The sequence below is a fragment of the Hypanus sabinus genome, chromosome 19 (genome assembly GCF_030144855.1).
Source record: "Hypanus sabinus isolate sHypSab1 chromosome 19, sHypSab1.hap1, whole genome shotgun sequence".
NCBI classification, from domain to species: Eukaryota; Metazoa; Chordata; class Chondrichthyes; order Myliobatiformes; family Dasyatidae; genus Hypanus; species Hypanus sabinus.
This window is the reverse complement of record NC_082724.1, coordinates 43,049,500-43,063,511: the sequence shown is the minus strand read 5'-3', so window position 1 is coordinate 43,063,511 and position 14,012 is coordinate 43,049,500. Positions and strand designations below refer to the sequence as shown.

At 37.9% G+C, this 14,012-nt stretch overlaps 1 protein-coding gene across 1 annotated transcript in view; it reads left to right on the top strand.

Moving 5' to 3' along the window:
• The first annotated feature begins 216 nt into the window (after positions 1–216).
• crbn (cereblon) overlaps positions 217–14,012 on the top strand; it is a 29,313-nt gene continuing 15,517 nt past the window's right edge. Inside the window, exons 1-4 of the mRNA XM_059944359.1 lie at positions 217–354; positions 9,744–9,850; positions 11,761–11,963; positions 13,407–13,556. Coding sequence (XP_059800342.1) covers positions 294–354; positions 9,744–9,850; positions 11,761–11,963; positions 13,407–13,556 — 521 coding nt within the window. The 5' untranslated portion in view covers positions 217–293. The remainder of the gene's footprint in view (positions 355–9,743; positions 9,851–11,760; positions 11,964–13,406; positions 13,557–14,012) is intronic.

Here is a 14,012-nt window from a genome sequence, read left to right as displayed (position 1 = left end):
ATATCACAACAATTTTTTCGGACAAGAGCAAACGACAAGATAATTGTATTTTTTTAAATTACATTTTGAGAAGGTTATGCAGCATCCGCACTGGCAGTTAAGACTTAAGGTCATAAGAAACAGTTACAGTAACTTTCTAAATTACAGTGTCAATTGCAAAGGGCAACACTTGCCTTTCGTAGTTCCACCCCCACCACAGATGATGCAGCGTCTCTCCTCTTCGCCTCTGCGCATGTGCGTGCCAGCCAAGGAGTGCGCACATTGCCCACATTGCATTGCGATAAACAACCAAGATGGCGGAGGAAGAAGAGGGAGGCGGCGACCGGTTAGACGACCGGCTGTTGCCGGAGCCAGGTAATGGGCGTGGTACAGGGAGAACAGTGGAGCAGGGCAGCTGGTGTTCCGCGCAGCCACCTATGCCGATCCAAGAAGGGCTGCAGCGGGTTCACTGAGTGCTGCAGTAGACCTGAGGCTCTCAGCCGTCCTCCCTTTTAAGATGCGCGCTGCTTCCGTCTTTCTCTGCATCCCGCAGTCCGTGTAAGGGATCCGTGGTCACTGTGCAAAAGGTGGTTCAAACCCTCTGCTAACTTAGCATTCTGAGCCTGTTAACATTCGTTGGCGAGGAGTCCAAGATTCGTTAGAACTTGGGCAATACATTGATCTTCCATAATAAGGCCATGTATTGGGAAACATTCAGATGCCGATGATAACTTCGTAGGTGCAGCGTGGATCAGTAGATATAATCATAACTCAGCTGTTAGAATTCTCCTCTCTTTCCCCCCCCCCCCCACCCTTTCCCCCACATACCCATTCAGAGGATGTAGGTTCAAACTTTAATCCAGGGATTTGATTACAAAATTCTGCATTTGTATTCTCCTTTGTATTGAAGACAATCTGATATCATGAATGCGTCCTTCTGAATAAGACGTCACCTGTCAGTTTTATTTAAAAAGTCCTATCACTGGGATGTCTTGGCCAGCAGTTCACACAGAGAAATAGATCATTTGGTTATTAAGTATTGACTTTTTGTAGAGTTTTAATATTCACCAATTTGCATTTGCTTTCTATTTAAACAATTTTGGGGCATTATGAGCTTGTGAAGCTCTTAATTCCTTATTGCAATCCTCTTTATTGCTTGATAGTTACATATGGTCAGTAGAGAAAACGTACAAGAATCAATTCATAATCAAAATGGAGGGGAAATCATGCTGAGTTCATGTATCTAATTAGTGCTGCTTATATGTGCTACAGTTGAAAATAGAGATTATTTGTAATATCCACTAAAGCCGCCCCAGAACAAACATCTTGCCTTGGACAATGATCAGTAAACCCATAGAACAACACTGGGGAGAATTTGATCATTTTTAAATTGACCCCAATTGCGACATGAGTTCCATCTAATAACTTTTAATACCCTTGATTTTCTTTCTATCTTTGAGGAGTCGGGGGAAAAATGATGTCATGACATGTTAGATGCATGTTACATTTTCATATTATGTTTACCAGTCACGATGATTCAATCTTATATGTGGATCAAACAAAACTGCTTGTTTTGCCATGCTTCATTTCTGCATACTAAAGGAAATTTGAAGTTCCTCCTGCTTCTTTCCTACTTCTCCACTGTAATTTGTTTAATCCCTTAAAACCGGTTGGTTTCTCCCTTTCTGCATGTTTGTTGATGTAGCTCTTTTTTTAAAATCTTTGTAGATTCATATTCTGGATCAAGATATGTATATGTGAAAATTTTATGGAGCCTGTTTCGAAAAGCTTTTGATTTCAATTTTCATTTGTATTTACTGCAAGCACTGACACCACCAGACTCTTTCAAAGAGATTTCCCAACCTAGTCATAGGTTTATAGTTTGATTTATAGTTTCTTGATGATATACACAGTGGGGGGGGGGGGGCGGAATAATTGGAAATGCAGTGAAGAGTACTTTAGAGAATCATCTTGATCACAACTTAGATTTAATGAAAATTTAAGTCTTATTAGGTAGCTTTTTGGTGTACATTTGTTTAAATATAGATAAAATGTAGAAGTCAAAACTTCTTAAAAGTTAAGTAATAACATTTGGAATTAAAGGAAATTTGATTTTTAAAGGTCAATCTTTAGTTTCACCTGGTCACTTATTCTCTTATTTAGTTTCTGCTGGTCCTTGAGTGTAGGATTGTTATCTTCTGAAGAATAAGATGTAAGGATTGTTGGCAATTCTAGCAATTAGAGCATATACCTAATTTTCCAAGTAAAAGTGCTGAACTGCCATCTTTAAATACTGATATATATGTTGGACTATTCCCTATTTTTTTTTGTATCATTTAAAGCCAGTTCTCCATATACAGATGGTCAAGCACTCATTTAAGACTTGCAAAATGCCTTCCTGCTGACCACCAAGAATTTTAAGAGTCAGAAGTATATTTTTTTAAAAAATTAAAAGATTTGTTCGGTCTTGCTTTTGTGTAGTATGATCTGGACTACGTCCAACCGTGAATGTAGCATTTACCTCTGGTAACATTTACATCATGCAAGTACCCGCTGAAGGCCACCTTGAACAAGCAAGAATGTTCAATAGCATTACTTTTACTGAGTCTCCAAAAATCAATCTTTGGAATCCAATTAATTAAAAACATAACTGCATCAGCCATGTTAATTCAGTAATTTCAAGAAAAGGTTAGGTGATGGTGGCTCACTTCCTTCTCCCCAAAGCCTTTCCACCATTTACATGAGAAAGGTGTGGAGTACTCCTCAGCTGCTTGGCAGAGTACAGCCTTCAAAACACCTTAAGTTCAATGACCAGGCCTAAGCAGCCTGCCTAATTTGCTCCCTTTCAACAATCCTGAACATGCAGTCTCCTCACCAATTTTGCACTGTAATGGTAGTGTAGTGCACTGAAGATTAAATATATTTTAAAAGGTGAAATTCTCCAACCTAATCAACTCCCCACAAATGGGTGTAATTAAAAAAAGGCTGTAAAATCTGAAATATAATTAATGCTGAAATGTTAAGTAGATTGGACCATATTTACTTCAAGTGAAGTATTATGAGACACAAACCCTTTCTACAGATGTTGTCTCAGCTGTTGAGTATTTCCAGCATTTACTGTTTAATTCATCCAGAATAGATGTTATGAAGAATTTGTTTAATTTTAGCATTTTGAATTGAGATTGAAAGAAACAATTAAGTTTGCCTTGGTGAAAGAGAGAAATTATGACTTGGATGCCTTTATTTTTCAACACCTGCTTATTGGAAGCAAGAGGGTAGATATTTTGGTGAAGCAGCGAATATCGCTTATATCTGAACTTAAGTTGTAGCTAATTTCCTGATTATTAGGAGATTCCTGAATTGTGTGTATATGTATGTATGTATCTATCTATCTATCTAGATACAGTGGCATACAAAAGTTTGGGCACCCCAGTCAAAATTTCTGTTACTGTGAATAGCTAAGTGAGTAAAAGATGACCTGATTTCCAAAAGGCATAAAGTTAAAGATGACACATTTCATTAATATTTTAAGCAAGATTACTTTATTATTTCCATCTTTTACAGTTTCAAAATTACAAAAAAGGAAAAGGGCCCAAAACATTTGTGCACCCTGCATGGTCAGTACTTAGTAACACCCTCTTTGGCAAGTATCACAGCTTGTAAACATTTTCTGTAGCTAGCTAAGAGTCTTTCAATTCTTGTTTGGGGGATTTTCTCCCATTCTTCCTTGCAAAAGGCTTCTAGTTCTGCAAGATTCTTGGGCTGTCTTGCATGCAGTGCTCTTTTGAGGTCTATCCACAGATTTTCGATGATGTTCAGGTCGGAGAACTGTGAGGGCCATTCAGCTTGCACCTCTTGAGGTAGTCCATTGTGGATTTGAGGTGTGTTTAGGATCATTATCCTGTTGTAGAAGCCATCCTCTTTTCATCTTCAGCTTTTTTTTTTACAGACGGTGTGATGTTTGCTTCCTGAATTTGCTGGTATTTAATCGAATTCATTCTTCCCTCTATCACTGAAATGTTCCCCGTGCCACTGGCTGCACCACAAGCCCAAGTCATTATCGATCCACCCCTGTGCTTAACAGTCGGAGAGGTGTTCTTTTCATAAAATTCTGCACTCTTTTCTCTCTTAATATACCTTTGCTTATTGCAGCCAAACAGTTCTATTTTAACTTCCATCAGTCCACAGGACTTGTTTCCAAAATACATCAAATGTTCCTTTGCAAACTTCTGACGCTGAATTTTGTGGTGAGGATGCAGGAAAGGTTTTCTTCTGATGACTCTTCCATGAAGGTCATATTTGTGCAGGTGTCGCTGCACAGTAGAACAGTGCACCACCACTCCAGAGTCTGCTAAATCTTCCAGAAGGTCTTTTACAGTCAAACAGGGGATTTGATTTGCCTTTCCAGCAGTTCTCACGGAAAGTTTTCTTGGTCTTCCAGATCTCAACTTGCCCTCCACCGTTCATGTTAACTCCCATTTCTTAATTACATTACGAACTGAGGAAACGTCTACCTGAAAACGCTTTGCTCTCTTCTCATAGCCTTTAGCTTTGTGGGCATCATTTATTTTAATTTTCAGTGCTAGGTAGCTACTTAGAGGAGCCCATGGCTGCTGATTGTTGGGACAAGGTTTGAGGGGTCAGGATATTTATAAAGCTTTGAAATTTGCATCACTTGGCCTTTCCTAACAATGACTGTGAACAAGCCATAGCCCTAACAAGCTAACTAGGGTCTGACACCTTGGTAAAAGTTATCTGAGAGCTCATATCTCTTGGGCTGCCCAAATTTTTGCATGGTGCTACTTTCTTTTTTCACTCTAAAATTGTACAAAATAAAAAATAAAACAGTAATCATGCTTAAAATGTTGAAAAGAATATTTCATCTTTAACCTTATGACTTTTGGAAATCAGTTCATCTTCTACTCACTTAACTATTCACGGTAATAGAAATTTTGACCAGGGGTGCCCAAAATTTTGCATGCCACTGTGTGTGTATATATATATAAGTCTTCCAGATGTTGGCGCGTAGCCTAGTGGGCAAAGCATCAGACTAGTAACCTGAAGGTTGCTGGTTCGAGCCTCAGCTGAGGCAGCGTGTTTGTGTCCTTGAGCAAGGCACTTAACAACACATTGCTCTGTGACGTCACCAGTGCCAAGCTGCTTGGGTCCTAGTGCCCTTCCCTTGGACAACATCGGTGGTGTGGAGAGGGGAAGGCCTGCAACTTGGGCAACCCTGCAACCCTGCTCAGGCCTGCGCCCTGGAAACTCCAGGTGCAGATCCATGGTCTCTCGAGACCGACAGATGCCACCAATATATAAAAAGATATTCTTACAAATTGAGATTAAAGTTTTTAGTTAGAACTATTCATTCCAAGTCAATTTTGATTTTTCTTCCTGAATGTCTTGCATTCTGTGAAGTTGCAATCTTTCTTAGTGTGTTTCATTATATTTGCATTGTGATATGAAATGTAATCTGTGAGTGAGCTTACCAACAGGAACACTCACTGTGGTATCAAATAACTGTGGCACTACAGTTACTATGAATATGAAATGTTAATCCTGCACATTTTTCAGGAGATACATATTTTATGAAGCCTTTGCAAATTTTGATTGAGGATACTTCAGAGAAGAATGTACATATTAACATATTGTAGTTCATACTTCTAATTGTTTGAATAACTTGTTTTAGGTTTCTTGAATTTTGGACCAAAAGATTCTGCTTGCTCTGACTGTTGTTTTAGTTTTTCCTAATTCATAATCTCTCCATTTATTTTTCTTTTTGGACCTTGTCTGGTTCTTTCTCTCCATTGGTGGAGCTCTTATGCTGTTCATGTTGGTTTGAATATGTTATTCAGCTCTTAGAGGATTTGAGAATTTTGTGTACATCATATAACATACTATTTGAAGAAGGAAAAAATGAGGCTGGGTCCAGAAAGAAAAATTATGGACAGATATTCGGTTATTTTGCTGATGTGACAACAATGAAAGAATTATAACACATAATTTTGTGACATAAATTCCACCAAGAAAAGGTGAAGAACCTTCAGTAACTGTACAGGAATTTTTGTGCACTCTTCCTCATTAAGGGCTGTTATTCTAAAGTTCAAAACAAAAATACTTCATGTTTCAATATGAATTCGGGTTTTTATAATGACTGCAAACTTTATACATTTGCAAATCCTGCAATCTTGACAACTGTTTTCATTCCATTCCTTGCAGCAGAGTGATAGGAATTTGGGAGGAGGTCAGAGGAAATTGACTAATCTGCTTAATGATTAAAGTGTTAATTATAAGTACAATTGAATCAAATCAGATTCATTATCATTAACATAATATGAAATTACTTTGCAGCAATAGTACAGTGCAAAGACTTAAATGTGTACATTACAAAACTAAATGAAATTGTGCCGATAAAGGAATAACGAGGTAGTGCTCTTGATTTTTTGGGTCATTGAGAAATCTGGTGGCAGAGGGGAAGAAGCTGTTCCTAAAACATTGAATGTGTAGCTTGAGGCTTTTGTACCTCCTCCCGGATGAGAATAGGGCATATTCTGGATGCTGAGAGTCCTTAGTGATTGATGCACCATCTCATGTAGATGTCCTCGTTAATGGGGAGGGTTGTGCACGTGATTGGGCTGGCAAAATCTATAAACTTCTGCAGCTTTGTGCAGTGCTGTACATTGGAGGCTCCAGTCAGAAAGCTCTCCACCATATGTCTATAGAAAACTGTAAGACTCATTGGTGGATCTTCAAATTCTTAATGAAGTAGAGCCACTCGTGTACCTTCTTTATGATTGCATCAATGTGTTGGTTCCAGGATCCATTCTTTGACATGTTGATAGCTAGCTTCAAGTTGAAGCTGCTCATCCTTTCCACCACAGACTGAACAATGAGGACTTCCCCTTTCTGAAGTCCACAGTCATCTCTTTCTTGCACTGAATGTGAGGTAGTTGTTGTGATGTCAATGTGTCTCATTTCTCTGAGTGTCCTCATTGTCATCTGAGAATTTACCAACAGTGGTGTCATTGGTGAGTTAATTTGTGACATTTGAGCTTGCTTAGCCAGAGAATCATGGATGTAGACATTCGAACTATGGACTAATTTTGATTCTTTTAGTGCTTTCGTACTATTCTTTGTAGGTGGAATCATGGCATGGAATAATATTGCCAGTTATGCCATAAACCATCCAATCAATGTGACCCATTTTGATTCTGATTTATTTTTCTGAGAGCATAAATATAACTTTGTTTTTTTTTCACTTTAGCAAGAGTGATGTCTGTAGAGTATTCATAGCAAAACTTTGTCCTGACATTACTTGTTGAACTGCAGTACACTGGTATATTTTGCAATTAATTTTGAAATTATTTTGTATTCATGATTGCACATAACAGGCGATCTCTCCTAGTTTCTCAATACCACATTTTCAATCAAGAAAGCAAAGGAGCTTCTTCCCTTCCTGAGGAGATTGAAGTGAAGAAATCTCCTACCCCGCCAACCCCATTCTAAGCCACTTTGTACAGGAGCACTGAGAGTGTCCTGCCAGCTGCATCACCATCTGGTATGGGAATTGCAAGGCATCGGACCACAAGACCCTACAAAAATTGTGCATTCTGCTGAGAGGATCATTGGGGTCTCTGTTCCACCCAGCCAAGATGTTTATCAGAAACGCTATGTGCACAGAGCTCTTTGCATTGTCAAGGATCCTTCCCATCCATTCCACAATCTCTTTAACCCCTACCATCATGGAGAAGTACTGTAACAATTGGGCAAAGACTGCTAGGATATGAAACAACTTCTTCCTCCAGGCCATGAGACTACTGAACTCCCTACTATGATCCAGATCTCATCATGTAGCGATATACTGTCTACTTTTTAACTTGAGTTGTAAATGTACCCTATGCTAAATGTCAATCTTCTAGAATATATTTAATCATTTGATAGTTTATTTGTGGTAATGCTACTGTGTTTTGTTTGGCAGTGTACATGTATATGGTTGGATGCCATTAAACTTGATTTCATACTATTACTGACAATTACTGTCAGCTTTTTTACGGAAAGCATTAACACTTATCTACATAATAGAAGCTACAACTTCTTCCTCCAGGCCATGAGACTACTGAATTCCTTTTTCCGTTTGTTACTGGACGAGCTGGAAAGCGCATACTCTGATCTCCTGCTGCACAACAAAGTCCGGTGGCTGTCCAGAGGGGAGGTGCTGAAACGCTTTGTCGCATGGCTGGAAGAGAAAACTTTCCAGGGCAGCAAAGGGCTCACCTTTCCTGAGCTGGAACAGCCAGAGTGGCTGGAAAAGCTACACTTCATGGTAGACAGCGCACTTGAACACACTGAACACAACAGCCCTGCAAATGTTGGAGGATGTTTTGGCATTCGAGCGCAAGTTGACAGTGCTTGCCAGAGATTTACAGAAAGGCACATTGTCTCACTTCCCCAAGTTGAGAGAGTTCAAACAAGCTCACGACATGATAAATTCGGAGTATTTACATTCTGCAATCATCGCAATGCTAACATCATTTGGGAAACGCTTCTGTGAGTTCAGAGAGGAAAAAAACACATTATCCTTCCCGGTCACTCCCCTAAGCATCGATCCATCCCTACTGAATACGACTGCATTGGCAGGTGTGAGTCAACCTGATCTTGAGATGGAACTGGCCGACATAGCCGACAAAGACATATGGGTGTCCAAGTTTAGATGCTTGACAGCAGACCTTGAAGATGTTGCCCGTCAGAAGGCCGTTCTTGCTCAGAATCAGAAATGGAGTGATTTTGAAAACCTCCTTCAGCCGGACAAACTTGTGTTCGAAACATGGAATGCTATCCCCGACATTTATGTAAGCATTAAAAAGTATGCGCTTGGAGTCCTGTCGATCTTTGGATCCACATATGTATGTGAGCAAGGTGTTCTCCAACATGAACTTTATTAAAAACAAACATCGCGCACGCCTCACAGATGACAGCTTGCAATCCTGTGTAAAGATGAAGGTGACGTTATACAGCCCTGATGTGCAGACGCTGTGCGCTGAGGTCCAGGAGCAGAAATCCCATTAACCAAGTATGATAAATATTTTAATTGCCTATTATTTTACGTATATTCATATTTTTTCATTGTTCAGTGAAATAGTCCTTTTATTTTTCAGGTTGACAGCTGGCTGACGTTATTTTTGGTTTGCTGCTGGCGGACAATTTAAGTTCGGCGTTTTTCATAAATACAAGAAGGACTCAAATAGACATTGAGTATTTTACTTAAAAGTTACCTTCAACCCAACGTCTTTTTTTCGGAGATCAAAATGTTTTTGTTGCATGCAGAAATGTAATTTCGTTTTCTCTGCAGGAGTTCATCGATTTCATAAATGCAACACATTATAGTTTGTTTATATACAGCATAAAGGCAAAAAAAACGTTGTATGCATTGTTATTTCATTTTAAATGTCAAACGGGTTTTGTGGCTCCCAGTGTTTTCTGTGGGAAATCGGTCCAAATGGCTCTTTCAGTAGTAAAGGTTGCCGACCCCTGGTATAGGTTATACTTATAGAGCTATGTAAAGTTTTCAGCATAGAAATTGGCTGTACAGCACAAGTCTTTTATGTTGTGCTCCACACATCCCTTTCCATTTCTCTTCATCTAACATAAAACTGCTCAAAAATTTTGAAATTTACTGAATTGAAATCCATCATATGCTTCACCCTTTAAAAAGTCATACTGTAGCTGTGTACATTGTGAAGTTACGTTTTTCATTTCTTTAAAAGATGATGAAGATGAGTTTGCTGACATGGAAGTTGAAGACCATGACAGTGAAGAGGCTGAAAAACCAAGCATCATCAATTTTGATCCAAGTCTACCTACTGCACACTCTGTATGTATGAAAATACAAAATGTTGGAATTGCAGAATGTATTTTTTAAAATCAAGCTCTACCAAAGAAGCTTTAAACTGGAATGTTTTGAGCAGTAGCTGAAGATTAGTCTGAAAACATCAGTTTAGTTCAGTCAGTGATAGTGTATGCAAATTCGTTGTTTTTGTATAATACCTTAATGTGCTTACCAGCGCCCTGAACTGCTCTAAATTTGTTACTAATATTATTAATTTTGTCAGTCTTCAAATAAGCGCCAGCCAGTGCAGTAAGCTTTCTGTCTCCAAAGGTTTCTTTTGAGCTGGAGACCTCACTGCCCCATATGTGACCCTAAGCCTTAGGTGGTGATCCTACAGCTACACCCCAAAACCTTCCAGGCTCCTTTTTGACAGATTGAAAATGTTTTTTGTTAAATGTAAAATGAATCCCAATTCATCTACTTTTATCTACATTTCCAAGCAGGTTTCCAACTTCACTTAAGTTAATGGTATAAAGCAAAAGGGCAGAATGCAGAGATTATCTCCTCTCAGTTCAGTATAACTTAAGCTTTTTCCCTGAGAATCAGTGAGGAATCCAGCGTCTGAGTGGGACATGAGACGCACCTGCTTGTTCAGTACTTCTGTGCTGATCCATGCAATCGTATTAGTTCCAGTTCTTTCTAAACTGCCAGTTAAAAAGCAAGATCTGAGCCAGTTCAGACTCCACTGAGAACAAAAAGGCATTGACAGCATGTTAATGATAATTTGGTAAACCAACTTAATTTGCTCAAACTCTTTCTGTGATTAAAGTTGAGTGATATAGCACAGAAGGAGGCTATTTGAGCCATTCTGTGTGTGCACAGCAGGCACCCCAGGAATTCCACTGTTTTCTCTCATTGAACATAGAACATGGCAGGTTTCTGCTCTTATTTCTCCTGTTATGTGCCTTTGTGCCTACTTGACTTACTTGACCATCCATAATATTATGATTGCTCTTTTACTTTTGTGCACTTTACCAGTTTTTCTGAATCCTTTTATGTCTTCAAACCTATTATAAACTGAGCCTCCATAATCTTGGATAGTGAGTTCCAAGGATTCACTGTTTTCTGTTTGAAGAACTATCTTGAGTCTGTCCTGTATGGCCAGATTTCTGAAAAAATGTTGAAAATACTTAGCATATCAGGTAGCATTTATGGAAGGGAAGGATAATTGATGTTTTACATTAATGAACTGATGAAATGACATCATCTTGAAAGTTAATTCTGTTTCTCTCCCCTCAGCTGATCTGGTACAACTTCATATAAGCAAGCATTTCTGTTTCTTTTAAAATAATGTTTCTCGATTTATGTATGTTGTATTTCAACCTTTGAATTGCTAATATACTCTTGCATTGGAAATAAGATAACAGAGACATAACCTAAACAGTATCAAATTCAAAACATATTGAGCTATAAATTTAGTGAACAGTTACAATGAATTTTTAAATTTTTATGTTTAGGCAGACAGTTTAAATTGACTTACAATTTCAGAAATTAGAATGTGAGTTTGGTGATTCATTTGGTATTAATATAGAATTGAAACATGTTAACCAGATTTTCTGCAGATTTAGCATCCAAACTATGTACAATGTATGATCTAATCTTTCCATTTTGCTTCCACTGTTTCACCTGGACGGGACAATAGTGAACAAATATTTTGCCATTGCTCCATATTAATCATTGAGGCATGTGGAATACTGTCGAAGTAAATCTTAGTCAAGTATCAGGATATAACACAAACCAAAATTGAACCTTAATTTAAGATCCTTTTGCCATAAAAGTTACATCATGCATGAATATTTGACAATATATGTGGGATGCCTTTGCATTCAATGTTATAATCTGTACATTGGAGGAATTTAAATCTAACTATACACCAACTTTATTTTTTCCTTTAGTACTTGGGAATGGACATGGAGGAGTTTCATGGTCGTACTGTGCATGATGAAGAGAGTAAACCAACCATCCCAGTTCTCCCTCATGTTGCTGTTATTCTTATTCCTGGGCAAACCTTACCACTGCAGCTTTTTCGTCCTCAAGAAGTATCCATGATGCGAAATCTGATTCAGAAAGACAGAACATTTGGCATCCTGGCATACAGGTGCAGGTTCTTAGATGTGCAGTAAGCTTTAACCACCGATAAGTTCTTAATTGGTGAAAGGAGTCATATTTGCATGGGAAATGAGCCATTTTGAATTTATATGTGTCTTACCACAATCTTCTTTCTCTAATAGGTAAATTTTAATAATTGGCTGGTTTTTTAATATTTTTACAAAATCTTTACATAGAAACTTGCCAAATTAGTTTCTGAAATGAATTTCATATTAAGGTATGAATACAAAATGCTTTCAGATGGTAAAATCTTCAGTGTAAAATCTTAACAGTATCAAAAAAAACTGAAGTACTTCATGTGGCTGTCTTCCAATTCAGAGATGTTGTTGCTGTTGGCTGAGTGATAACTGAAGAGGCCTAATGGATGCACACAAGACCAATTAACTGCAATTTGATTGTAGCATTTCCCTCTGTACATTTATACAAAAGGCTACCATCTGTTACCATAAAAAAAACAAATGAAATTGCAGAATGTGACTTCCTCCAGCATACAGTGAGAACTTCCAAAATCCATAAAATTAGAATAGTATTTTTTCCCCATTAACTAGTTGCTTGCTTGGCTATCCTAAATAGTAGGCTGGCATCAAAAGTTCTAGCTTGTTTTGTCAATATATTCTTATAAAAAATGTGTTGTAGTGACATATTTTACCTCAATTTTAATGTGCAGCTTTCTGTTGCATTAAGTCTTCAGTGAGAACTTGTTTTCAAGTTTATTTATATTATAGGTGTATTTTTTTCCCTGTAGCATAATGGCAATATCCCAAAAATTTTAAAAAGCTAGTGTATGGATATTATAAAGGCTGGTAACAACAAAAAATTCCTTTATTTAATACCTTTGAGGTCCCTATTTGAATCACTTACATTACTCACAACCAAATCCCTATTTTACTAACCTCCACTTCCCTTTCCTCTGCACCTGAGATATTTGAATCAGTTATTTCATCTTCACCAAAACTCTCACTGTTAGAGTCTGCTTCCATTCTGCCATACCACCCACAACTTTTGACATACGTCAGCAATTGACATGTTACTTTTATTTTTAGGTTTTCTTGCATTCAACTAGATAAAGAATTGTAGTGTATGGAAACTGAGACTTTTCATTTTAGCTGCCAGGTGTTGTCTCACTTCACCTGAAACTTAAATAAGCGGAAAATTCTATTGTTTTGGTTAGGCTTGTCCTGTTCTTGGAGATGAGAGAACCCAAAATTCCCTGAATATCATGAACAACAGATTAGTGAAATGTATCCTACTCAAATTTCTTGAAACCATATATTTAGTAATACCGTACACAACATGTTAGCTAGAGCAGTTAACATACTTTTGGGTTTTTTTGGCTTTTCTAAAGCTAGATGTACATGATCTGTATATAATTGAGTCATTGTCTGGTAATATGCATCATTCCACATTCTTATTACTCATTGTTCTCTCCTAGTGAACATACTGACCGTGCTGCAGAATTTGGAACCACAGCAGAAATTTATGAATATAGGGAGGAACAAGAATTTGGTATTGAAACTGTGAAAGTGAAAGCTATTGGGCGTCAGAGGTTTAAAGTTCTTGAGACAAGAACTCAAACTGATGGGTAAGATGACAACATGCAAGGCTACTTATCACTGTTCTTTCTTTTTGTTCAAAATAATGTTTATTAGTAACCAATATAGTTAGCACTTAATCATATTTTGTTTGTTCAAGGCCATGTTTTATTTCCAGCATTGAGTATTTGGGTTGTGGGCTAAATTTTGCATCTTGATCTCGTTTCATTGCACTGTGCATCAACAAGCTAAAACATGCTAATGTAAACTTTTAAACTGCAAAATGAAAGCTACTGAACACATTACCTTAGGAGATTTGCTTTGGTGCATTTGATTTGGTTAATCGTGGTTCTGAAGGTTTATTCAGCAGAATACAATTGGATGGAGGTACCAACAGAAAGAATGTTGTTACCAGACCTGTCCTAACAAGAAATTTTGTCTTGGACAGTAACAATCACTGAGAACTAATAACTGTTGCTGGAATGGTCTACATTTCTGAAGCTCCT